Source organism: Danio aesculapii, chromosome 16, assembly GCF_903798145.1.
Source record: "Danio aesculapii chromosome 16, fDanAes4.1, whole genome shotgun sequence".
NCBI lineage: Eukaryota > Metazoa > Chordata > Actinopteri > Cypriniformes > Danionidae > Danio > Danio aesculapii.
In genome coordinates this window covers 3,402,978-3,430,477 of record NC_079450.1, presented here as the reverse complement: position 1 = coordinate 3,430,477, position 27,500 = coordinate 3,402,978, and the positions used below count along the sequence as shown (strand labels likewise).

General features: G+C 34.7%; 2 protein-coding genes across 4 annotated transcripts in view; one reads left to right on the top strand and one right to left on the bottom strand.

Moving 5' to 3' along the window:
• The window catches only part of brd9 (bromodomain containing 9), a 39,646-nt gene extending 14,923 nt beyond the window's left edge, over positions 1-24,723 (bottom strand). Inside the window, exons 1-11 of one of the 3 annotated variants that reach the window (XM_056475231.1) lie at positions 24,558-24,723; positions 22,060-22,274; positions 19,837-19,926; positions 19,625-19,760; positions 18,198-18,255; positions 17,979-18,123; positions 15,732-15,842; positions 11,208-11,389; positions 8,726-8,858; positions 2,764-2,836; positions 2,300-2,395 (exon numbers count right to left, since the gene is read on the bottom strand). In XM_056475231.1, coding sequence (XP_056331206.1) covers positions 2,300-2,395; positions 2,764-2,836; positions 8,726-8,858; positions 11,208-11,389; positions 15,732-15,842; positions 17,979-18,123; positions 18,198-18,255; positions 19,625-19,760; positions 19,837-19,926; positions 22,060-22,274; positions 24,558-24,609 — 1,291 coding nt within the window. In that variant the 5' untranslated portion in view covers positions 24,610-24,723. The remainder of the gene's footprint in view (positions 1-2,299; positions 2,396-2,763; positions 2,837-8,725; positions 8,859-11,207; positions 11,390-15,731; positions 15,843-17,978; positions 18,124-18,197; positions 18,256-19,624; positions 19,761-19,836; positions 19,927-22,059; positions 22,275-24,557) is intronic. The other 2 variants (XM_056475232.1, XM_056475233.1) reach the window with 2 other exon arrangements.
• A 33-nt stretch (positions 24,724-24,756) lies between these two features.
• The window catches only part of trip13 (thyroid hormone receptor interactor 13), a 29,267-nt gene continuing 26,523 nt past the window's right edge, over positions 24,757-27,500 (top strand). Inside the window, exons 1-2 of the mRNA XM_056475408.1 lie at positions 24,757-24,816; positions 26,458-26,554. Of these exons, the coding sequence (XP_056331383.1) occupies positions 26,472-26,554 (83 nt within the window). The 5' untranslated portion in view covers positions 24,757-24,816; positions 26,458-26,471. The remainder of the gene's footprint in view (positions 24,817-26,457; positions 26,555-27,500) is intronic.

Genomic DNA, 27,500 nt, shown 5'->3' with positions numbered 1-27,500 from the left:
GTTTTCATTTTATTAGAATTAATATATTATTAGACGACACAACTTCTACATAACATTGTCTCTGATTGCGTTTTTACAGATATCCTACAGACAGACTTTTTGGCTCTAAGACATTTATGCCTGTTAATTTCAGTGCTGTATTTTGATAGATTTCTCAAAGGCTTCAGCTATTCTGTCAGCTGGTACCAGCCTCCGTTTTGCGACTTGACTTGTGTGGCGTCTGTATCAATGTCTGGATGACAGCGAGAGCGAGATGAGATCAGACCTCAGATTCAATATGTGGCCGCACGTCACAGTTACTTTACTGCAAATTTTTAATATTGGCCCATTTAAATGAACTTTTCATTCGATTAAAAGTCAAAATATTGCTAGACAGGCGAAGCAACTTTCGGTTTTGGAAGAGAGCGGCTTCAGTGATAAAAGATGCGCACGCACACACACACACACAGGTTACACTCTTGTAGGGCTATTCATTATTGCTTTTTTAACATTAAACGCATAATAATCAAGTGCAAAAAAGAAGAGCTGAACTTGGCAGAAAGTGATTACTGCGGTTGCTGCTTTGTTTCTCTGCAGTTGGCTTGTCAATGGCACGGCATTGCTAAATCCCTTCTGTTTTAATAATAATAAGATTATTTACTAATAAGCATTGTGGGATGATGGTCGCGTGATTTTTGAAATAAGAGTATGCGTTGCGTAGGCTATTGATCTTATCTACCCGCGACCCACCCACAGTTAAACATCAAGTATAGGCGACTTGTTTATTACCTAACCTGCGGATCAAAGCAGGACTCGTGAATATGAAAGAATTGCACAACAGGGTTTTATGCGTCCCTAATATGCAATGAGAGTGACTCTATAAGATAACGTACACTGCACACACTTTGTGTAATGTGTGAAGTCGTGGACGCATGCAAGCGCAAGAATAACTCATCCTTTAAATGTCCATGCTTAATCGTTAACAGATAAGGTCTATGGATTTGCAGGGTTATCAACAATGTGTGTATGTTTTTGGCTTGGAACAGCACTCTGTTAAAGATTTTTGTGTTCATCCTTGCTGCAGGCAAAAAAAAAAAACCAACAAAAAAAACCCCCCAACAAATAAACTTTACTGAAACCAAACTCTATGAAGTACTCAGTACTCAGTCTCAGCAAGTACACAAATTAAAATACTCGTACTCGTATCGGTTTGTAAAAATGTGGTATCGGTGCATCTCTACTATTTTCATTCATAAAGATGAATAAATCTTATAATAAATGTATTATTCATTGCTTGTTCATGTTAACAAAATACATTATTAACATTACACATTAACTAACATTATCTATATTAAAATGACCATAATTTTAAAGTGCTACAGAAACACAAGTCCTTACAATGCTGATGTTTTGTTTCTAGAGTTACCAAAGCATGTGCTGTAAAAGCTCCGCCCTTTATTGGAGAGGGGGCGGGGTAAAAACAGCTCATTTGCATTTAAAGAGACAAACACACACAAAAAATCTATGCGAGTCTACTTCCAGCCAAAAGGAAGCATTTAGAGCATTTTATAATATATGATATTGTGAATTATTTTAATCTGACACTTTCTGGTGACACTTGAGAGTTGTATCACATGAAACGGTGACAAAACTTCTTAAATTACTGAAAGAAACCCTAGTGAAATTTTTTAGTCTTAAAAATAGTGTTAGTCTTAAGGATATCTATAAGCTAGTGCAGTGTTTCCCAACCCTTTTCCTGGAGGCACACCAACAGTACATATTTTGGATGTCTCCCTTACCTGACTAATTAACTTCAGGTTTTGGAGTCTCTTCTTATGTTCTAATTAGGTGATTAAGGTGTGTTTGATTAGAGAGACATTGACAATGTGAACTGTTGGTGTGCCTTCAGGAACAGGGTTGGGAAACACTGAGCTAGTGTGCTCCAAAACGGTGACAAAATTCTCTTTTAGAGGATTGTCCAGGAGTTTGTCACTTCATCACCTCAGTTTCTCATCAAATCTCCAGACCAATCAAATGCTCTTTAGTATCTGACATGCCCCGCCCCCCTTTAAGACACTACTGTTAAATGCGCTTGAGCTCAACCACTCTCACTGGCAGAGCTGTGATAAAAAGAGCTATTGGCTATTTTATAAAAAAGGGGGAGGAGCTACTCTATGTCCCGCCCTGTCTTCATGTTTAAGTTGAAATTACATCACACATCGAATAAAAATGCATATTTAAAAGCACTTCATGCAACTTCAACCTTTTATTAAAAGCACTACATGACTGATTTACTGTTCTGATGTAATAAACATGTTACCTTTGTGTCTCCTGTCGTCTTTAAGTCCCAGTGATGTCAATCCAGGTATGAGCTTATTAGCCAAAGAGCTCAAATCTACAGGATGAGTCTCTTCCTCTGTGAACAATAATCAATATATTTTTCAGATACATGAGATTATCGCAGTGGACAGACTTTCAGACATAAAGTGGCATTTTTATTCGTTTTATACATCCAAACTGATCCATTTTAAAGCTTCAGAAATGGTCAACGTGATGCTGAAATACCTGTTCAACACATGATTTCTGCCAGTTTGAATTGTAGGAAGTTAAACGTAATTTAACACCCACACCCACCATTCACTATAGTTTGCATGTGTTTTTGCTGTGATCATCAGACTTTTAAAGAACGGATATTTGTTTGTCTTTCAATCGTTTCATTGCGCTGTATTAAATGTTTTAAAAACACACAGTTTTGATGATAAAACAAAGTATTTAATGTCTTACCCTCTCCTTCAGGATCTTGATTTACAACCACATACATTAAGGAACTCTCTGTGTCCTTTTTTAGGTATCCAATCTGCAGGCAAAACAAAACAAATGTTCATGAGTCAAGAAAGTGTAGGAATATTGCACTTCACACATTAACTTCACTTTACTTGCATGAACATTTACTTTCAGATAAAAAACCCCCAAAACTGATCAGTATTTCAGTGCAATTGTTTGTCAATTGACATATCTAGATTCATGTTTTTCGGCACAAAATTGCGTGAGATATATTGGAAATAAGTATACACATATTTTCCAAACATTTTATGCCTTCAAAGCTAATGTTAAAAAAAAAAGTCATTTTTGTTTCTCCTATATAATCGAGTCCAAAATTAAGTGTGTAGATTTTATTTGTGTAGATTTATGTGATTATATTTCTTTAAAAAAATGATTGTAATTATAAACAATTGGAAAATGTACATCCATCCAGGTGCTCATGCAGAATAAAGTGTCATTTATATACACTATGAACAGCAGCTCCGCTAATTATTCTCTTTATTCTCCATTTCCACCTGGGGATACTCATCCAGAGGCCCTCAGACTGATTCGATCCAAGACCAGCGATGAGATGATCCCAAGATTTCCATAATCCTGGACCAGGCCGTATCCTGAGCAGCTGCTGTGGTGGTCATGGAGGAGTGGAGAGCATGAGACTGATTGCTGTGACGCTCCAGGGACAGAGGAGTCTCGCTGACATCCAGCTTCTCCAGCGCCTAGACTGCAGCTCTGCACAAGACGTTTGGCCAGTGGAGAAATGGTCGTGCCCAACTGAGTTTGGTTTCTCTCCAGGTTTTTTAATTCTTCACTTTCGCCAATTGCTGAAGTTTTTTTCTTGCTGCTGGCTTGCATGGTTCAGGATCTGTAGAGCTGCGCATTGATGGATTTGCTCTTCAGTGTTTGGACTCTTAGTAGTGATTATTAAACCACACTGAACTGAGCTGAACTGAACTTAAACACTGAAAACTGGACTGACACGGTTTCAATTTACTATGATCTTCTATGTGAAGCTGCTTTGACACAATCTACATTGTAAAAGCGCTACAGAAATAAAGGTGAATTGAATTGAATTAAATAAAGCCTGACATTTCATAAGCAGCTGTTATATAACACTGCCTAACGAACACACAACGTTGCCTCAACGTAGCAACCTTCCTACAACTTTGTACCAACATTGTAAAAAGGTTGAGGATCTACATTGTTGCTGAAGGTTGTCACAACGGTGTCGTAATGTTGCCATTTAAACGGCCGTTGCTTTAGGTTGTGCTTAGGCTGCATGGACGACCATTGTACAACATTTACTCATCATCAATGAATCAGTTTAAATTTCAACAGACCGTTCAGCGATCGAGGAGACGGGAGTAAGTTATTGCTTTATTTCTTCTTGCTAAATAAGAAATCAGTGGTCCTTTGTGTAGTCCTGTTGTGTCAAGCTCCGATCTGTCCTCTCTTGTTCACTGCCTGTTTTGACTTGTGGTTGCTGTGGATCCATCTCTGAAACTGGATTCTCTGTTGGATTTGTTTCTTTCTCTGACTGCTTTCTTCAAACCAACAACTACACCTGGTTTTCGGCTGAGCTCCCCGGTCTGCTGTATTCTCCAGTCCAGATGCCCAGTGCATTTTAACCTGCTTTCTTGTTTACTTTCTCAATTGAGACATTTTAATTAAGCTTTCTTGTTTACTTTCTCAATTGAGACATTTTAATTAAGCCTATCCTTTTAGTTTAATTATATATAGTTAATTATTTAATATAATCTAAACATTATTTTATACTGTTTGCTTATAATTAGATGTGTACTGTGTGTATTAAATGTTGTGAAATACATAATAAAAAAGCTTGATTATAGACATTTGTGTGACGTTTTTACGCTTAAGTTTACACAAGCAGCTGATAAATAAAAAATTTTAAAAAAATGAATGAACAATTTATATCATTAAGCAATACTGGAAATTATTACTGCTTATCCTGTATTCTAGGCAGTATTGATAAACTGCCAGGAAAAAAAAAACATTAATTCATATAGTAAGAACGTCGCCTTATGGTTGCTAAATGTTACGACAACGTTGCTACAGCCTTCTCACATCTTACATTTCTACGTTGTAAGAATGTAGCAAGCACATAAGTGGCGACGTTGCCTTCGAAAAAACGCAACGTTGTACAGACATCGCTACAACGTAGATGTGTTTGTTGGGTGTGTTTCCTAACAACACGTGATGCCACAAGTTTCCAGCAACGAGCAGTTTGTCTGTCTGCACCAAAAGCGATGCGACATGACAGAAGCATTTAAATACCAACCACTGCACTCCCAACGAAATGATAAAGGCTTTTTAATCTAATGAATACACATTAAACCTCTTTGGCATTATTAAAAAGCTACGGAGTGACTGATGTCGTTGGTTTGCACTGAATCACAGTTTCATTTACAAAGCATCTGCTAGTTATTTTATTTTCAAGATCTGAGGTGAACTACCTGCGGCTGCTTTCATTATGGCAATAAACGTGAGGTAAAATGGTATTTAAACTCACACTGGGAGCATTTAACACTGAATAAAGCCCATAATCAGTACTGGAGGTGATCATTGTCTCAGTCGTTTATGCTGTCGTATTGCCACAACGTCAGAGAAACTGAAACAGTTTGTAAAATATAAATGTCGCAAATGGTTAAGACAAAACCTCCTTTTAACATGGAAACATGGACTTTTTTCTGAGATAACATCTGGCTGGACGTACATTATCCCGCTTATAATATTCCATGCAGTCACCATTATCCACCCCTTTCGCATAAATGTGGTTGTCATCTACCGCCCACCGGGTACATTAGGTCACTTCTTAGATGAACTGGATGTTCTTCTCTCATCTTTTTCTGATTATGACACTCCCTTGTTGGTGCTAGGTGACTTCAACATCCACATAGAAAGACCTCAAGCTGCTGACTTCCAGACTCTGCTTGCATCTTTCGACCTCAAAAGAGCACCTACTTCTGCTACTCACAAATCAGGTAATCAACTAGACCTTATTTACACTCGACATTGCCTCGCTGACCAAACACTAGTAACTCCACTACAAACATCGGATCATTTCCTTCTCTCTCTCAACATCCACATTACTCCTGAGCCGCCACACACTCCTACTCTAGTTGCCTTTCGCAGAAACCTACGCTCTCTCTCACCCAACAGACTATCCACCATTGTTTCTAACTCTCTTCCTCCATCTTGCAAACTCTCTGCACTTGATACGAACAGTGCCACTGATACACTCTGCTCCACGCTAACATCATGTCTAGACAGACTATGCCCTCTGACATCCAGACCAACCCGAGCCAGTCCTCCTGCACCCTGGCTTTCTGATGTTCTCCGTGAGCATCGCTCAAAACTTCGGGCTGCTGAGAGAAGTTGGCGAAAAACTAAAAATCCTGAACAGCTCATAACATACCAAACTCTTCTGTCTTCTTTCTCGACTGAGGTTACTTCTGCAAAGCAGACATACTTCCGTCAGAAAGTCAACAGTGCCACCAATCCTCGCTTGCTTTTTAAAACATTTTCCTCCCTCCTCTACCCTCCTCCTCCACCCGCATCCTCCACACTCACTACTGATGACTTTGCTACATTCTTTTCCACCAAAACTGCAAAAATCAGTGCTCAATTTGCTGCACCTACAACAAACACGCAAGATACACCACCAACACCACACACACTCACCTCTTTCTCCCAGCTCTCTGAGTCTGAGGTGTCCAATCTCGTGCTATCAAGCCATGCAACCACCTGTCCGCTAGATCCCATTCCCTCTCATCTCCTGCAAGCCATTTCTCCTGCAGTCATACCAACACTGACTCACATAATTAACACATCTCTTGACTCTGGTCTATTCCCTACTTCATTTAAGCAGGCTAGGGTAACCCCTCTGCTAAAGAAACCCAACCTGGATCAAACGCTACTTGAAAACTACCGACCGGTATCCCTGCTTCCATTCATGGCCAAGATTTTGGAGAAAGTAGTGTTCAATCAAGTCCTAGACTTTCTTACTCAAAACAACCTCATGGACAACAAGCAATCTGGCTTTAAGAAAGGCCACTCAACTGAGACTGCCCTGCTCTCGGTCGTGGAGGATCTCAGACTGGCTAAAGCAGACTCTAAATCATCTGTCCTCATCTTGCTGGATTTATCAGCTGCTTTTGACACTGTAAACCACCAGATCCTGCTATCTACGCTTGAGTCACTGGGCGTCGCAGGCACTGTTATTCAATGGTTCAGTTCCTACCTCTCGGACAGGTCATTCAGGGTGTCGTGGAGGGGAGAGGTGTCCAACCTACAGCATCTATACACTGGGGTACCTCAGGGCTCTGTGCTTGGGCCACTTCTCTTCTCTATCTACACGGCATCTTTAGGAACAGTCATCCAGAAACATGGTTTTTCCTACCACTGCTATGCTGATGACACCCAGCTATACCTCTCTTTTCACCTTGACGATCCCTCGGTTCCAGCTCCATTTCAGCCTGCCTGTCAGACATTTCACTCTGGATGAAAGATCATCATCTCCAGCTTAACCTCATGAAAACGGAAATGCTTGAAGTTTCTGCCAACCCGACTCTTCACCATAACTTTTCAATCCAGATGGACGGAGCAACCATCACTGCATCCAAAATGGTAAAAAGCCTTGGAGTTACGATTGATGACCAACTGAACTTCTCTGACCACATTTCTAGAACTGCTCGATCTTGCAGATTCGCACTCTACAACATCAGAAAGGTCCGACCCTTCCTATCTGAACATACAGCTCAACTCATTGTTCAAGCTCTTGTCCTCTCCAAACTGGACTATTGCAACTCTCTGCTGGCCGGGCTACCAGCTAGTTCTATCAAACCTCTTCAGCTGCTTCAGAACGCAGCAGCACGAGTGGTCTTTGATGAACCCAAAAGAGCACATGTCACTCCGCTACTCACCCGTTTGCACTGGCTGCCAGTTGCTGCCCGCATCAAATTCAAAGCTCTGATGTTTGCTTACAAAGTGACCTCTAGCTGTGCTCCTTCGTATCTGCTCTCACTTCTGCAGATATATGTGCCCTCCAGAAACTTGCGTTCTGTGAATGAACGTCACCTCGTTGTTCCATCCCAAAGAGGGAAGAAATCACTTTCCCGAACTCTCACATTCAATCTGCCCAGTTGGTGGAATGAACTCCCTAACTACATCAGAACAGCAGAGTCACTTGCTGTCTTCAAGAAACGACTAAAAACGCAACTGTTTAGTCTCCACTTTCCTTCCTAATCTGTAATTGCCTCTCTGGCTATACCACTAACTGTGCCCTCTTTCTCTCTCTCTCTCAAAAAAAAAAAAAAAAAAAAAAAAAAAATTTTTTTACTAATGTTTTGCTTCTTAGACTTTACACACCTGAAACTTGTCTATAGCGCTTGTTCACTGCTGCTCTTATAGTTGTGTAAATTGCTTCCTTGTCCTCATTTGTAAGTCGCTTTGGATAAAAGCGTCTGCTAAATGACTAAATGTAATGTAAATATGGCTAATAATGCAAGTTAATGCATTAACTTACATCAACAAATTTCACAGAAGCTATATAGGAGAAAAATATGATGACTGCTGACTTAATATTATTGGAGGCCAATTACAATTTAGTATCTAACATATTTACACAGAACACACAAAGGATACAATCAAGCCCGAAATGATTCATACTTCTGGCAAATTCTTTTACTTTTATTCAACCAGCAAGTTTTTTTTAAAGGAAATGACACAGGCTTCTCCCCAAAAGATAAGACGATGTACAAGAAGTGTCACTGTGGTAAACATTTGCATTAAAACAAAATTATATTTATATTTGAACAAAAACTTTAAGTCAGGATTTGCCTGGGGAATTAATAATTTGGGGCTTGAGTGCGTGTAGAAATTTATGGACATTATAGACATTATAAACCTTGGAGTTTGGCATGAAACGGTTGATTCGGTCCCGGGCTTCATCTGCTGCGTGTTCCACCAGAGCCAAAACATGCTCCTCCGCTGTGCTGTCCGTCAAACTGCATGCGTTTCCCTCCAGCTCGTACATATCACTATACAAACAACACAAAAGATAAACCTTCTGTTATTTGTTAAAAAGTTAAAATATCACTATCTCTATATATATATATATATATATATATATATATATATATATATATATATATATACACACACACACACACAACGCAAGACAAACCTTGCATATTTGTTAAAAACTAAAATATCATTATATAAACAACACAAAAGACAAAACTTGCATGATTTGACAAAAACAAAAGTATCACTATACGAACAACACAAAACATAAACCTTCTGTTATTTGTCAAAACTAAAATATCACTATATAAACAACACAAAAACAAACCTTGCATGATGTCAAAACTAAAATATCACTATAATAAAGCAAAAAATAAACCCTCTGTTATGTCAAAACTAAAATATCACTATTTAAACTGTGATATAAAACACAAACCTTGCCTGATGTCAAAACTAAAATATCGCTATATAAACAACACAAAAAATAAACCCTCTGTTATTTGTCAAAAACAAAAATATCACTATATAAACAACACAAAAAATAAACCCTCTGTTATTTGTCAAAAACAAAAATATCACTATATAAACAACACAAAAACACAAACCTTGCATGATTTGTCAAAAAAAAGTAAAATAAAAATTCACTAAATAAACAGAAAAGGATAAACCTTCTGTTATTTGTTGAAAATATTACTATATATAAACACCACAAGATAAACCTTGCGTTGTTTGTCAAAAACAATAGTGTCAGGATAGTGGAATTCAGTCTCTATCGGTACTGAAATCTAAAAAAAAACATTCATTTCCCGCTAACATTTGAGCGCGTTTCATCTTTCTTGTGTGTTTACTCTAATAAGTTAAATAAATTTGCACAAAACATCTATTTTCTGTATTAATTGTAATTTAAGATATAAAAACACACATTTAGTGTCTCTCTCTGCATTCTGGTCAACATCGGTTATAAAAAGGCTGTAAAGCGCTGATAGAAAAAGCATGTGACTTGCTCCAAGTGACGTCACTTTCTGTGGCAGTAAATTTTGGAAGGCATTGAGGCGTGTCATTATACTTCTCGCACTAATTTATGAAAAAAAACTGGTTTCTTTCATCTGAGAAATTTCGCTAAGTTACAAAGTATGCTATCCATATCAGGAGGAGAAAAGCTAGTTCATGCTTTTATGACTTCTAGGCTGGATTACTGTAATGCTCTGTTCGCTCATTCTCCGTTTATCCTCTATTAACAAACTTCAATTAGTACAAAATGCAGCTGCCAGAGTTCTTACCAGGACTAGAAAATTTGATCACATCACCCCAATTTTATCCTCCTTACACTGGCTGCCTGTTAAGTTTCATATTGATTTTAAAATATTGCTTCTTACATATAAAGCTTTAAATAATCTAGCTCCTGTTTATCTAACCAATCTTCTGTCTCGCTACACTCCAACTCGCTCTTTAAGATCTCAAAACTCAGAGCTTCTGGTAGTACCTAGAGCAGCAATGTCCACTAAAGGAGGTCGAGCCTTCTCATTTATGGCTCCTAAACACTGGAATAACCTTCCTGATAACGTCCGAGGCTCAGACACACTCTCGCAGTTCAAAACTAGATTAAAGACCTATCTGTTCAGTAAAGCATACACTCAGTGCTTCACATAGTGGTATGATACATGAATGTGCTCCACACAGGTTTCTGCATCTCATTCATATACACTATGAACAGCAGCTACGCTAATTACTCTCTTTATTCTCTATTTCCACCTGGGGATACTCATCCCGAGGCCACTGCAGTGCCACAAAACCGATCCAAGACCTGCGAATAGATGATCCTATGGTTTCCACAATCCTGGACCAGGCCGTATCCTGAGCAGCTGCTGTGGTGGTCATGGAGAAGTAGAGAGCATGTGTCTGATTCCTGTGACACTCCAGGGACAGCAGAGTCTTTGCTGACGTCCAAGGTTCTTCAGCCTCTCTCCTCCATTCAGGACATTTTCATCTCAAGGTGCTCCAGCAAAGCTAACAGTATTGTGAAAGACTCTCCCCATCCCTTCCACAGTCTCTTCCAGCTGCTGCCATCAGGAAGGTTTCAACAGCTTCTTCCTACAGGCTGTTAGAGCACCTCAACCAATCATCCACCATCCTGCACAACATTGTTCAGTCTCATGTAAAAGTACTTGCATAGCCTGTCTTATGTGTATAGTTAAGTATCTTAAAGTGTATGTTTTTTTAAATAACTCTTAAGTCTAGTGTATTTATGATTCATTTTGGTAGCACCATTGTCCTGTGCGACATTTCATTCCTCTGTATGTCCACACACATACATGTACACATGCATACAATCACACACGCTCAAAACATATGCAGAATTTTACCTGATGATGGGCTCTTTTACGGGCTGCTTTTTGGATTTTTTGGGGTACTCTGTGTGAATGGGCATCATCTCCGTCACCGGTTCCTCCGGGGCGATGTCGTCATCCCCCAGAATGGCAGCCTGCTGAGAGAAATCCATGTCCTGCATAAAAGACATGCTGCGCTTCAAAGCTAACAGCCGCTCCTGTGAACAGAGCACAAATAGAGCAACACAGCACCCATTTACTCCTCCTGCGGGAGGCCTTCGGTATGCCATGAAGATGGGAGACGCGCAAATGGCGAAAACCAGATGGACTGAAATAAAAGGACGAGATCGGATGGTGAAAAAACTCATCTCTGAACTTGCAAGGCATTCATGGTCAAATTGAGCCAAAAAAAAAAAAAAAACAATTGCTCGAATGGAACCATCTCAGTATAACATAATATACTAATGATAACAATAATAAAGAGAGAGAGAGAGAGGTTCAAGTTAGTCAAGTCAAGTTCAAGTCAAGTTTGGGATGCTGAAGAAAAACAAACAGGAAAAATATTAAATATTTAGGGTTTTTTGGCTTGTTTAATACTGTATATCGAGCATTATAAAGCATCATTTACTGGATGAATGGTGTTTTAAATTATATCAATATTTATTAATATTTAAATTGAGCATGAAAATTTGTTCGGATTAAACCATCTCAATAATGCAAAAAATAAAATAAATAATACTACTACTAATAATAATAATAAAGAGAGAGAGGTTCAAGTTATCTTTGGTTTTCTTTTTGGGATGCTGAAGAAAAACAAACAGGAAAATTATGAAATATTCATGTTTTTTTGGCTTGTTTAATATTGTATGTCAAGCATTATAAAGCATTATTTACTGGATGAAAGAGGTTTAAAATTATATCAGTATTTATTAATATTTAAATTGAGCATGTAAAAATGTTAGGATTGAACCATCTCAATAATGTAAAAAATGAATAAAAAAAAAAAATAAAAAAATAATAATAATAATAATACTACGGAGAAAGAGGTTCAAGTTAGCTTTGTTTTTCTTTTTTTTGGAATGCTGAAGAAAAACAAACAGGAAAATTATGAAATATTCAGGTTTTTTTTTTTGGCTTGTTTAATACTGTATATTGAGCATTAGAAAGCATCATTTACTGGATGAAAGGTGTTTTAAATTATATCAATATTTATTAATATTTAAATTGAGCATGAACATTTTTTTAGGATTGAACCATCTCAATAATGTAAAATAAATTTAAATTAAACAAAATAATAATAATAATAATAATAATAATAATAATAATAATAATAATAATAAAGAGAGAGAGGTTCAAGTTAGCTTTGTTTTTCTTTTTTTTGGGATGCTGAAGAAAACAAACAGGAAAACTATGAAATATTCATGATTTTTTGGCTTGTTTAATATTTTATGTCGAGCATTATAAAGCATTATTTATTGGATTAATTATATTAATATTTATTATTTTGTAGAGTGTTGGGGTAGCGTGATAGTTTGTAATAATATTACTTTTCTAAGTAACGTGTAATGCATTACTCATTACTTAGAAAAGTAATATTATTAATAATATTTATTAACAATGTTAATTAATAAATTATTTCATTAAATATTAGTAAAATTTCATACTTAAAAAATTAAGTCATAATATTTGAGTTACTTTTTCAAAAATGTAATCCCAATTACTTTTTATTTTAATTAAATATGATTTTGATTTAGGAAATAAACAGCAGATAAACAGCCACATTAATCCCGCACTCAATAAGAGAATGAGCTTCCTGCCGGGAACACACAGATACCAAGATGGCAGAGTCTTATATTTCTGCGATGGAAGTATTCTCATTATAATGAACTAAAGACTTTGGCCTTATTAAAACTGAAATGAACTTCGAATTAAAGTAAAAGGGGATTAAAGTCTCAATGGACAGTGATTTTATTTAACTAATAAAACAAAAGTAACAAACACATTGCTTTTAAACTGTCATTAACCTGTATATATGACATGTAGAGCTCTGGGGTCAGGGAGTTCTCAGAAGATAACATTATACTACATTATTATTACTGATGTGTCTTTTAAAGGTTTGAAAACCCTGCCAGTTCTGAAAGAGATCAGCCTGGTAAGAACAAGTTACTGAAAAGAAACCTAACACATTACTTACTATAAAATGTAACCAAGTAACACAGCTAGTTATTTTTTGGGCAGTAACTCAATATTGTTATGCATTATTTGCAAAGCAACTTTCCCCAACACTGATTATGTATAAACTGTACTCTTGACTCGTTCCTCAAACTGTGTCTTAAATTTGACTTTTAATTATGCATGCAAGTTTGAATGCATTTAAGTACGCATGTGACTTTTAATTAGTGCATTAAGTTATTCTAACTGAAAACTATGAATGCTTCCTAGGCAACAAGCAGAAAATAAGTTGATATAACTTTAAGCGGTCAGTTTAAAATAAGTTTCCATTAGTTAATGCATTTACTAACATGAACAAACAATTAATAATACATTTATTGCAGTATTTATTCATCTTTGCTGTTGTTAGATAATTAAAATTAAGTTATTTATTGTTAGTTCCTGTTAACTCACTGTGCATTAACTAATGTTAACAAACATAACTGCGGATGTTATTAATGCATTAGTAAATGTTGAACTATGATTAGTAAATCCAGCACAAGTATTGATAATTCTAAGTTCATGTTAGTAAATGCATTAACTAATGGACTACTATTTTAAAGTCTAAACGTCTTTGCACACTGAAGTCAGACATCTTTGCATGCGTTTTTCGTGTTCATATCTGAAACATTCGTCACGTAAACAAACCTTGCACACCGAGTCCGATGCGTATTAATTAATCCACTACGAAACGCAAAACATTTTAGCGTCAGTTCAAGCAGTGATGCTTTGTTCTCCTCTCTCTTCTCCAAAGAAGACAACTGAGGGGGAATATGCTACATATTGTGTTCATCCAATACTACATAGAGAGGAAGGATAGTTCAGCTCATTATCGAAGAGCTGCGTTGTATTATCCCTAAATGCAAAGTTTAATTCAGGAAATCAGTGGAGTTTTGATACGTTAATAGTGATACTTCACACATTCACGTATGCAAATAAAACCTAAACAGAGACTGGCAGTACCTATAGACATTATAATAAATGATGGCTGCAATGACGTTCTGATACAATGGACCGAAGCAGACCATGAGGCATCTAGATTTCTGTTATAATATCAATGGACAGTGTGTTAAAGGGCACCTATGGTAAAAAATCTACTTTTCAAGCTGTTTGGACAGACATATGTGCATGTATGGTGTATAGACCGTCATATTGGGGTGATATAAACACACCCAGTGCTTTTTTTTTAATTTAACAACATAAAAACGGTGGACCAATTGAAGCGGTTTTCAAATCGACCGCAACTTTACGTAGGAGATCGGTCCCCCCGCCCACCAATATTGATTGACAGGCGCGTCATCATATCCTCAGTTTGTTGATTCACGTCCGCCATTTTCAGCGTGAGTCGAAGCGATATCACTAAAGGAACACGCTAGCTCTATTTTTAGATGTAAGGCTCATTGGGCTCAACACAAGATCAATATTCTCCACATTATCACTCTAATCAGAATTATTGGTTGTGTCTTTAGGTAGGTTTGCAAACATGTGTACTTCTCATTGAGTCTACCTTATACTTCAGCCGTTTGCATTTCTCGTGATCCCAGAAGCTCCCTGTGATCTTAACTAGCATGCGTTTTACAATTCTAAACATCGGTTTCTATCAGGGTACACTCAAGTCGGCGTCGCGGACCACTGCAGAAACCTATGTTTAGAATTCAAAAATGTGTGGCGTGACGATTCGGGACACTTCATGCTTCTGGTGCGCTACAGAGAGTGTCTGGTGTGCCGTGTCACGGCTTCGAGCGGTGCATCCGGTGCCTCAGTCAAAGTTAATTCAGTGTGCGTGGTTATTAGTTTCTGTGTACAAGCTCGGCACGTGAAACTAGCACACAGTTGGCTGTAAAACTGTACAAAGACACAAATGATTTTGTACTCTCTGCTTGGTCTGTGTCAGAGTCGTACATGTACAACTGAATGCTGAACCTCTCACTCCAGTTCCTTCTTGCAGTCTGCCTGTCTGACTCTGTTGCAAACGCAGAGCGGGTGAGCTCATGGCCCCGCCCCCTTGTTACGTTGGCGGGAAGCCGAAACTAATCTACATGTGAAGCAACACACAATTTTCAGATTCTGTGTGCAGTAACCTTAACTCTTACAATTAACTATAATACTCTTACCTGGAATCACTGAACGGCTTTGTAATAAATAACTATTCCAATAAAAAATAATAATAATAAAAAGAAAAAAAACTCATTGGAACGCGCTGTATAGAAATCACACCAATTTTTACCCAAATAATCAGATGATTAGAATTGCATGCACTTGAACGAAATAGAAACGATGAGTCACGGATGAGGAACAAAAATGCAAACAAGAACAAAACCAAACTTGTAGTAACATTAAACATGTTACTTTGCTCATCATTTTGAATCCTGTGTGGAGGAGTTTCTTAGCAGCCTTGTAATAAACCGTCTCCGGTCGGTTATAAACCATGGCGTTGTCACACATCAGCTTGAAGTCAGCCTGAAGATGATAAACACAGATCAGATTGAAAATTATAAAACTATATCCATATTATATATAGATATTATATATAGACTATATTATAAACTATACCATGTTTACATTTTACAGTATTCACTCAAAAAAGGACTTTTGCTGGGTGTTCAAACTAACTTAAAATGAGCTGAATCAACACAATTCTTGAGTTTTTTGGGGGGACAATTTAATTTTTTTATGTTCAATTTGCAAAACAATTAGGTTAACTTAATTGATTTGTATTGGAGCAACATGAAGGAATTATATGGAACCCTGCAGTTTCTACAATGTTCGTTCATTTGCTTGCACTTCATCCCGCTCCATTTCGATCATGGCGTATTAATGTACACGTAATCATGTGTTTTGTTCATAAAATTGTGTATGACTCTTTGTTCGAAATAAAATAAATCAAGTCAAATCTTTTTTTTTTTTAAATCTATAGTTTCTATAGGTTTTAGGAAATATTATTGCAATGTTTGTCTCACCTGATATTTTTCTTGAGTGTTTATTTTTTATTATTGCTTGTATTTTTTATTTGTGGTCAGATCAGTTAAATGTCATTCATTATTGTTATTATTAGTATTGTTGTTTTTGGTGGTTTGTACGATGCTTGTTATTAATTTTTTGTATGAGATGGGATGATAACCGGTTTCAAGGTTTAATGCAGTTTGGAAAAGTCATGTTTTTAAACCGGTAAAATTGTCTGTTATACCGTTCCTAAGGTATATGTACGATTTTTTAGTTTTGTTTTAATTTCGTCATCTATTATTATATCTATTACAACAACAACAACAGAAAAAAGTGTCTACTAGGGCTGCATGATACTGCAAAAAAAGGTACATTGCGATTTTTTCACTTTCTGTGATTTATATTGCGATATTGGTCCCATTTTATATTAAGTGACATCAAAATATAAATACAATGTACTTAAAGTATTGCAGAACACTTCTGTTGCTCTTTAGGTGAGATATGGGTAAGATTAAAGCAAGGTTTGGGAGTATGGATAGGTTTAAGGGTGGGTTAATAATTAAAGGATGGTCTACAGTGTAATTACTAATGTAACAACAGATATTAATTACAGATGTAATTACATGCAGGTATTGACTCAAAGCATAAGTACAATGTAAAAACATGCATTTACACAATAAGTACTTTGTAACAAATGATTAATTCCAGTATAAGTACATATTAATTAAGGCCACTTAATATAAAGTGGGACCGCGATATTTCACAACATAACTTAATGGACTTAGTTTTAGATTGATTGGGATGATTTTGGAGGGGAGTGCATATGCATAAAATATAATAAATAAAGAGCAGAGATAGAGCAAATATACAAATGAAGGAGTCTAAAACTATACACGTACAGAAATAAAAGAATCAAAATGTACAATAAAGTTGTATAATCTTCCTTGTGTAAATAATTAAGTACAATTAATCTTTGTTAAGCTAAAAATATAATAGTTCATTTGTTTTAAAAATGCTTCAAACTCACTTGAAATGTTTTAAGAGGCCTTAAAATCACAATTAGTAAAAATGTCCCTTTTTCCTTCATGTTAAACTGAAATGACATGTATTCTGAACAGTTGTACCTGGTCAACTACAATCCTGACTCCACATTGCACGTCCTGTGATGTGACTATTGCCGATTCACACATTGCGATATCAATGCTAAAATGATATACTGTGCAGCCCTAGTGCCTACAATATTTTATCCGCCAGCAGTCAAATTATGTGTACATGTGCACACCTTTTTGACTGCGTACTTGTCTATTTTTAATGTCAACATTAATAATATATTAATTATATATATTAATAGTATATCGTTTTGTTTTGGAGTTTGTCTTTGTACTTTGCACTGTCTGTATTTTGCACTGTCAGGAGCCAGCACCTACGCTTTTCACTCATCATTGCGCACGTGCTGCTGCTGATGTGACAATAAAAGTGATCTGATCTGATCATCTATTATTATTATTATTATAATAAAGAAATTTGGGTTTAACAAAATTCAATATATTGTTTATTTGCCTTATTTAATAGTTTAAAGTATGTCATTTTAATCAAACTAAAACTGTCATTTACACAGAATGACGATAAATGAGGATCCAATAATGCACGCACCTTAAATTCTGTAATTGTTTTGTATTCGTTCGCAGCGATTTTGTCCTTCATTGTGCTAAAGTCCATGGGATGTTTGATTATCATGGAGTATCCCGGAGCAATGGCATCTGTAACAGGAAAGGCGAAGAATCCGTGTGCATCTTTTCTGTAGAGACATAAAAACTATGTGTAATGCAGATACGAAGATTAGATGTTGAGTCTGTTTTTGCAGCTTCTCACCTCTGAAGCAAACGCAGGAAATGCTCCAAGAGCTGCTGACGAGGAGTGGCTTCATTTTCTAGGAAAAAAAACACAGATAAAAGAGCAAACAATAAGGAAATACACTTTGAAAGCCATTGAGGATTTATTTTGATGTTTACGAAAGATGTACATCATTCAGAATTAAATTGTGGATGTCTTTTAACTTTCATAACACAATTAAAAACTGTATACTAATTTAGTCTGTTCAGAAAATACTTCTCATTTTCCTTAAAAAAAAAAAGAAATAGATACTATTATACAAACAGATTTATTGCATCTGACCAGCAAATCAATAACGAGTGACTGTGAATGTTCTTCAAGGATTCTAATGCTATTCTTACATTTATTCTTGCGATATTACAAATATTCCCAATTCAAATATTGATCGATATAAAAAAATGACCAAAACTATGTCATTATTTCAATACCTTATTTTTATGTTGTGTATTATTTCATTTTATTTTATTTAAAACAAATCAATCAACATTTAACAACAAACAACATTATAGCCAGACCTCACAGATCATCACAAAAAAGCCTCCTTAAAAAAACTGGGTTATCAGATTAATTCATGTTAAATGTATCAATAAGCATTTTTATTAGTTTTATATTATTATTTTTGTATAATTTATTATTATTTTATTAATTTGTGTGTTTATTGCCACATCAGCAACTTATGTCTATTTCATGTCAAGATCAATATAGATTAAAACATTACATAATAATAACCACTAAATATTTCAATAAGACATTATAAAATCTAAATAAATAAAAACTGATGATTTTTTTAAAAATGTTATATAAAAACATTAGATATGATATTTCAGTTTGATATATGATGAATAACATACAGGTTTATTAAAGTAACACTAAATACTGCATCAAATGTATTGCATACACAGTTTATTTCATGTACAGATGAAGTCAGGAGTGAGGAATTTCTCACAGTATTTCCTATAATATTTTTTCTTCCGGAGAAAGTCTTATATGATTTATTTTGGCAAGAATAAAAGCAGTTCTTAATTTTTTTAAACCCATTTTAAGTTAATAATATTAGCCCGCTCAAGCAATATTAGTTTTGGATTGTCTCCAGAATAAAACACTATTATACAATGACTTGCCTAATTACTCTAACTTTACCCTAATTAACCTAGTTAAGCCTTTAAATGTCACTTTAAGCTGTATTGAAGTGTCTTGAAGAATATCTAGTCTAATATTATTTACTGTCATCATGGCAAAGAGAAAATAAATCAGTTATTAGAGATGAGTTATTAAAACTATTATGTGTAGAAATGTGCTGAACAAATCTGCTCTCCGTTAAACAGAAATTGGGGAAAAATATACAGGAGGGTTAATAATTCTGACGTCAATTGTATAACCATAATGTTTTAGAGCTGCACTTGTACCTTGTTGTGTTCTGCAGGCTCGTACGGGCCGGTCCGCCGGCTGCTCTACTTCTACTTTCACTGCAGGATGAAACTCATCTGCCTCCGATTCAGATTCAAACTTGTCCCTCTTCCTCTTCTTTTCTTCTACAACCACCTGTCAAACACATCGCTCCTTTAGTTCAGCACTCTGCTCAGCTCTGGATAATGAAACAGGCTTTCAGTAGCTTTACCTCCACAGGTTTGGGCAGGGTGAACGGCTCCACTGGTGCGCTGGATGTACTTTCTGACTGCTCTCGCTCACGCTTCTTCTTTTTCTCCTCCTGGATAAATATGCAAATCATTTGTAAAGTAAACTGCAAGTAACACGATTGTTTTATCACGTTTTCTAGAAAAACTTTCACTTGTGCAACTCAAAGATTTTTAGTAATTATTATAGATTTTTTAAAATATCCTAAATATGTTTTTCATTTTGTTTCATTTTCTGTTAAAGCCATTTTAAATCATTAAGTTTCATATGATATTTAGAATATGAGAAAAATATTAATATATTATATATTTAAAATATGAAAAGAAAGGTAATTGTCTAAAATAGCTACAAAACAAAAGTAACTACATCAATAAAAGTTTGTATTTTCACAATATGTCAGTACTGTGTAAAATGTATGCATGCATGTATTTGCGCATATAAAAAAATAACAAATAGAAAATAACTGATATTATAGAACAAAATGCTATTCTATTTAAGATTTTGTCACGTTAACATTTATTAAATAGTTATAAATAACATACAAACTTATCCCACTGCTTGTTAAATTCAGCAAATAACATACAAATATTCTCTAGAAATGATTAATATATTTATTTATTTAAATATGAAAAAACGAATTTGTCTAAAATAGTTATAAAACAAGAGATATACATCAGTAAAAGTTTGTAGTTACATAATATGAATCTGCACTGTGCAAATCAAATACGTGTGTGTATGTGTGTGTGTATGTATGTAATATATATGTATGTAATATACATATATATACAAATGGGGGCTAATAATTCTGACTTCAACTGTGTGTGTATATATATATATATACACACACACACACACACACACACACACACACACACACACACACACAGTTGAAGTCAGAATTATTAGCCCCCTTTGAATTTTCTTTACTTTTTTAAATAACAGTTTCAGGAATTTTTCACAGTATTTCCTATAATATTTTTTCTTCTGGAGAAAGTCTTATTTGATTTATTTCAGCTAGAATAAAATCAGTTTTTAATTATTTAAAAACCATTTTAGGATCAATATTATTAGCCACTTATTAGACCAAACCATCGTTTTTTCAGAACAAACCATCGTTATACAATAACTTGCCTAATTAACCTAGTTAAGCCTTTAAATGTCACTTTAAGCTGTATAGAAGTGTCTTAAAAATATCTAGTCAAATATTATTTACTGTCATCATGACAAAGATAATATAAATCAGTTATTAGAGATGAGTTATTAAACTATTATGATTAGAAATGTGTTGAAGAAATGTTCTCTCTATTAAACAGAAATTGGGGAAACAAATAAACAGGGGGGCGAATAATTCTGACTTCAACTGTGTGTGTGTGTGTGTATATATATATATATATATATATATATATATATATATATATATATATATATATATATATATATATATATATATATATATATAAATAAATAAATAAATAAATAAATAAATAAATAAATAAATGTAAAATTGTGTAAATGTAAATATACACACACACATATTAGGGCTGCACAATATTGGAAAAAAACTGACATTGCAATGTTTGTTTTGCTGCAATATATATTGTGATATGAATATAATTTCACCAGATGACTTGAATAGCTCCATTTGGAAAGAATTACTGATTTTATATTGACTGTGATGACTTTATAGGACAGTTAATCTGCATAAATGAAACAGGCAGCGCGAGTATTCAAGAATAAATTGAATAATCAAATGTAAATAAATAACACTGCATAGTTTTCATTGCATAAAAAGTTCAACAGAATGAATCTTTGATAAAACCTAATTTCCTATGCACAAATGGTTTGAAGTGGTTACAGCTGTAATTCCACTCAAATGTCCTAAGGGATGAATAAACTGAACTCCACATTGCATATTCTGCGACTATTGCGCATTTGCACATTGCAATATCCATGCCGAAACCATATACAATACATTTTTTTCATATCAACATTTATTTTATGCTTATTAAATCATGCAATCTTATCACAATGCTTGTTTAATTGAGCAAACAACATACAAATATTCTCATGAAATTAGTTACTATTCCAAAACTCTTCCACGTAGTGTGCTTTTCTGTGGCATTAGGTCATTCAGACAAGATTTACATGATTTGAAGGATCATTTATGTGTAATTATATACAATAATAACAACTCTTTTACACTCACCTTCCTCCTCCTCCTCTCATCATCATCTGCATATTTCTCCTTCTCCGATTTCTTCTTCTTCTTCTTTTTCTTCTCTTTGTGGCGCTCCCACTCGTGGTCGGAGCGATCGTCATAGTAACTGGAGTCATGCCCGGAGCCAGAGAGTTCAGTCACTTCACTGCCGCCCACCTTCAGGACCAGCTTCAGGGGCTTCTCTAATGGTTTGTCCTCATAGTCTGAAAGAGACAACAACACACAACGCCTTACAATAAATATTGTACAAATCTAATAAAGATTCAAGTATTTAATAGATAATTTGTCTAAACTAAGGCTGCACAATATATCGGTTTAGCATCGATACAGCAGTGTGTGTGTCCCCAATAGTAACATGTTGATTAGCAGAACAGTTGAGAATAAGGCATTCAACTTATAAAGCATGCAACTTTATTTTAAGCGTTTGGGTGCAAAAAAGTACATTTGTAACTTTAATGAGGAGTTATTTTACTGAATTAATACAATGAAGACTATGCAATGTTATTGTAACTACATTTCATTATTCAATTTCCGTACCTGAATCCTGTTTGACTCTCCGGAAAACCATAAAGCACTGTTTATTTCATATTTAATTGTAATTATTTATGCTTGCAATTTGTTTATTATTGGTTTATTTATAATTCACAGCCTTACAAAATCACCCTAAATTATTTACAATTACAATTAAATGGATTAAATTACAAAACAAAATAAACTTTTGATTACAATTAAGTATAAATCAAAGCAAAATTTACCAAAATAAACAAAAATATATTTAGATGACAATTAAACTGATATACTTATAATTTAAATAGGAAAATATTATTGAAAGTAAATTAAGTAAAAAAAAAATTTATAAAAAAAAAATAGATTAATATTATGAATTTGAATTTAATTTGAAGTTAAATTATAATATTGTTAAATTATATATTAAGCTGAATTGTTAAAAATTATTAAAAAACATTTTTTTACGGAAACAATTTCTAACAATACACTAGGAGGTAAATACTACAAATTAAAATTAAAGTATAAATCTTTTTGTTAATCATACTATATTAAATAATACAATAAACAATAATATGAAAAAAATAAAATAAAATAGAAATTACAATAGCAAATAAATAAATAAATAATTATCAGACTCTGGAATGCACATATAAATAAATAAAAACATTTAAGATTATAAAGTAATAAAAATAAAAAAACGTTATACAAAGAAAATAAATAGATCAAAAATAGTTACAACAACTAAAACTTTGGATGAAAATAATTACCAATCAATAATTAAATGTATTTATATACAAGAAAGAGTCTTATCATAATTGTTTAATTAAAAGTTACAGAAAATAATATTAAACTGAATGATAGAAATGTTTAAAAAACATTTTACGGAAACAATTTATAGCAATACACTTGATGTAAATATATAACATAAAATGTAATTAAAGTACAAATTAATATTTTAAACATACTATATTATATTAAATAACAAAATAAATAAAAATATGAAAACAAAACATTTACAATAGCCAATAAACAAATAAGTAACACGCTGAAATGCAAAAATAAGTACATTTGAGATAGAGTTCTGCTCTACAGGTATTAAATTCAATAATACAATAACATATTCAGCTCTATATATTTAAATAAAAATTAACTAGATTATAAAATAAAATAAAAATAATATAATAAAAATAAAAACTAGTAAAATATCATATAAATGAATAAAAACGAATTAAAAAAATGCTACAACAACTAAAACTTTGGATTAAAATAATTACCAATCAATAATTGAATGGATATATATATATATATATATATATATATATATATATATATATATATATATATATATATATATATATATATATATATGATAGATTAACATGATAATTGTTTTTTAAATAAAAAATTACAGAAAATATTATATAGAGCTGAATTGTTAGAAATGTTTAAAAAAACATTTTACGGAAACAATACACTTGATGTAAATATATATAATATAAAATGTAATTAAAGTATGAAATAATATTTTAAACATACTATATAATTCTAAACAAAATAAATAAAAATATGAAAATAAAACATTTACAATAGCTAATAAATAAGTAACACGCTGACATGCATATTTAAATACATAAGTACATTTAAGATAGAGTTCTGCTCTACAGGTATTAAACAATAATAGACTGTGAAGAAATTTTGCACAATTATGATATTTACATTTCACACTACAAAAGTGTGTATTAATACAATATACACATAACATATATAGATGTTTGAATGAGGGGGTCATATTTTAATGCACGTACACCTAAACAAAGTCCCAAAAACCTGACCATGAATTAAAAACTATAGTTATCGTCTTTCTATATGGATAAAAACAAGTGTACCATAGAAATATTAGCGATTACACCGAATAAACACCCTTGCAAGAACACTGAAAATGAATTCACGTGATTTTCACACGCATATCCATCACTCACCTCCTTCAACCGCTCTCCACTCGGGTCTGTATTTCTTGTGTTTCTTCCCCATATTAAATATTTACTGGTGTAAAAAAAAGCTGGTTATATCTAAGCTAATTCTGTCTAATTTTGTCGCGCTGCTACTTCTCGGTCGAACAACAACAACACTAGCAGCTACGATTAACTTCCAGTTTCAGGCGGCGTCGCTTCCGGGGCAGGCTGACGTCAGCGTGAGCGCGGTATATTCGAGCTCGTCGGTCTGTCGCTGTGGTGAGAGGTGAGTGTATTTAATCCGCTTTTATTTGTTTGCTTACTTCATCTTTTAATAAACATGACTCCGATTACACGGAATAAACTAAAAACATCAGAGTTTGTGAGTATTTGATTCACGATTGTTTACGGTAACGTTAATGAAGGCTGCGTTCAAAACTTCAGAGTGTTCCCTAAATAGACAGCAATATTACACAAAGCTAGTCACTAATAAAAACATTGAAAAGAGTATACATTGTTGTTGTTACAGTAAGAGTAAAATATATTTTAAAGTTGCTGATTTATAGGAAGTGATGCTCATACACTCACCGGCCACTTTATTAGGTACACCTCACTAGTACCGGGTTGGACCCCCTTTTGCCTTAAGATCTGTCTTAATCCTTCGTGGCAGAGATTCAACAAGGTACTGAAAATATTCCTCAGAAATTTTGGTCCATATTGACATGATAGCATCACGCAGTTGCTGCAGATTTGTCAGCTGCACATCCATGATGCGAATCTCCTGTTCCACCACATCCAAAATTAGCTCTATTGGATTGAGCTCTGGTGACTGTGGAGGCCATTTAACATGGCAAATTATCCTGCTGGAAGTAGGCATCAGAAGATGGAGACACTGTGGTCATAAAGGAATGGACATGGTCAGCAACAATACTCAGGTAAGCTGTGGTGTTCACACGATGCTCAATTGGTACTAATGGACCCAAAGTGTGCCAAGAGAATATCCCCCACACCATTACACCACCACCAGCAGCCTGAACCGTTGACACAAGGCAGGATGGATCCATGCTTTCATGTTGTTGACACCAAATTCTGAGCCGACCATCTGAATGTGGCAGCAGAAATGGAGACTCATCAGACCAGGCAACGTTTCTCCAATCTTCTATTGTCCAGTTTTGGTGAGCCTGTGTGAATTGTAGCCTCAGTTTCCTGTTCTTAGCTGACAGGAGCGGCACCCGGTGTGGTCTTCTGCTGCTGTAGCCTCAAGGTTGGACGTGTTGTGTGTTCAGAGATGCTCTTCTGCAGACCTCGGTTGTAACGAGTGCTTATTTGAGTTACTGTTGCCTTTCTATCAGCTGGAACCAGTCTGGCCATTCTCCTCTGACCTCTGGCATCAACAAGCCATTTGTGCACACAGAACTGCTGCTCACTGGATAATTCCTCTTTTTCCAGACCAGAGATGGTTGTGCGTGAAAATCCCAGTAGATCAGCAGTTTCTGAAATACTCAGACCAGCCCGTCTTGCACCAACAACCATGCCACGTTCAAAGTCACTTAAATCCCCTTTCTTCCCCATTCTGATGCTCAGTTTGAACTGCAGCAGATCGTCTTGACCATGTCCACATGCCTAAATGCATTGAGTTGCTGCCATGTGATTAGCTGATTACAAATATGCGTTAACGAGCAGTTGGACAGGTGTACCTAATAAAGTGGCCGGTGAGTGTATATGCTAGTTACTAGAAAGTTGCTAACCATTAAAAGTGTTTGTATGCCTTATGTGTTTAAAGTGGTTACTAGGCAATTGCTAATAATCTTTTGAGTGATTGCTAGGTTTGTTTATAAGCTGGGGTTGATTCACACTTTGACTTTTGTGTTATTTTTTTGGCTTGTATAAATAGTTGATGATTGTTCTGTCTTTCTGTTTTTCTCAGTTTTCCAGTAAGTAATGGACATTTCTGACCATCACATGACTGATGTTGGCACAGTCCGTCCTGACGTGCACATAGAGGTTCATGTCAAATCTCAGAGGTATTTCAGAAATCAATGATTTGCACTGAAAAACAATGCTGAAGTCAGATATTCTGCTTTGAAAATGTTTTCCGTGCAGGGGCACCCCCAAGGGGTGACCACGGCCACCTTGTGTAAACTCTGTAAACCCCTGTGGCCACCCCAATATGATTTAGCTGTTGATATTAGTAATTTAAATGTACTCATTTGAATTCACAATATTTTATTAATTTCTTTTTAAAGTTTGTTCATTTGTTTGTTTTATTAGTTCATTAATCTTCATTGATTTTAGACATGGCATATAGGCTACTGTATGTTGTACAATAAAGATATGTGAAAAATAACTTACCTGAAAGGTGTTTTAAACTAAATATTAATTTTTATTTGGTTTTGCACATGTACTTGGTGAATTATTTCAAGGAATAAATTGCAATATTTCAGAAGTAATAAATGGAATTAATTAAAACTTCATTATTGCATTTAACAGAAACAAAAATATACATTACTCATTATATATATACACAATTCATTATTGTTTTGTGTGCCACCCCCAGATTTGGTGTGGCCTTACTTCGCCACCCCTAAGAAAATTTTCTGGGGGCACCACTGTTTCCGTGCCGTAACGGATGTCTTGTTTTGGTTCTTTTAACCTGCCCAATGCCAGTTTAGCCAATTATATTTCAGCACACCGGGTTGCCTTGCTGGAAAACAGCCTATTACATTCATTTATTCAGAAAGTCTCTCAAAGCATGCGTCCGTGACTGAAATGCGACCTCTGGTGGACAGTAGCAGAATCCGAAATGATTCAGTTCCACATGAGGTTATTAATTAGCAAATGATATAAATATTACGAGCGTAAACATTAGGTGAGCAGGTTACATTGTAACCGCGTGTCGCAACAACATACTATGTGACAAGATTTTCAGTGATGAGCAATTTGGCTGTTTGCACCAGACGAAACACGACA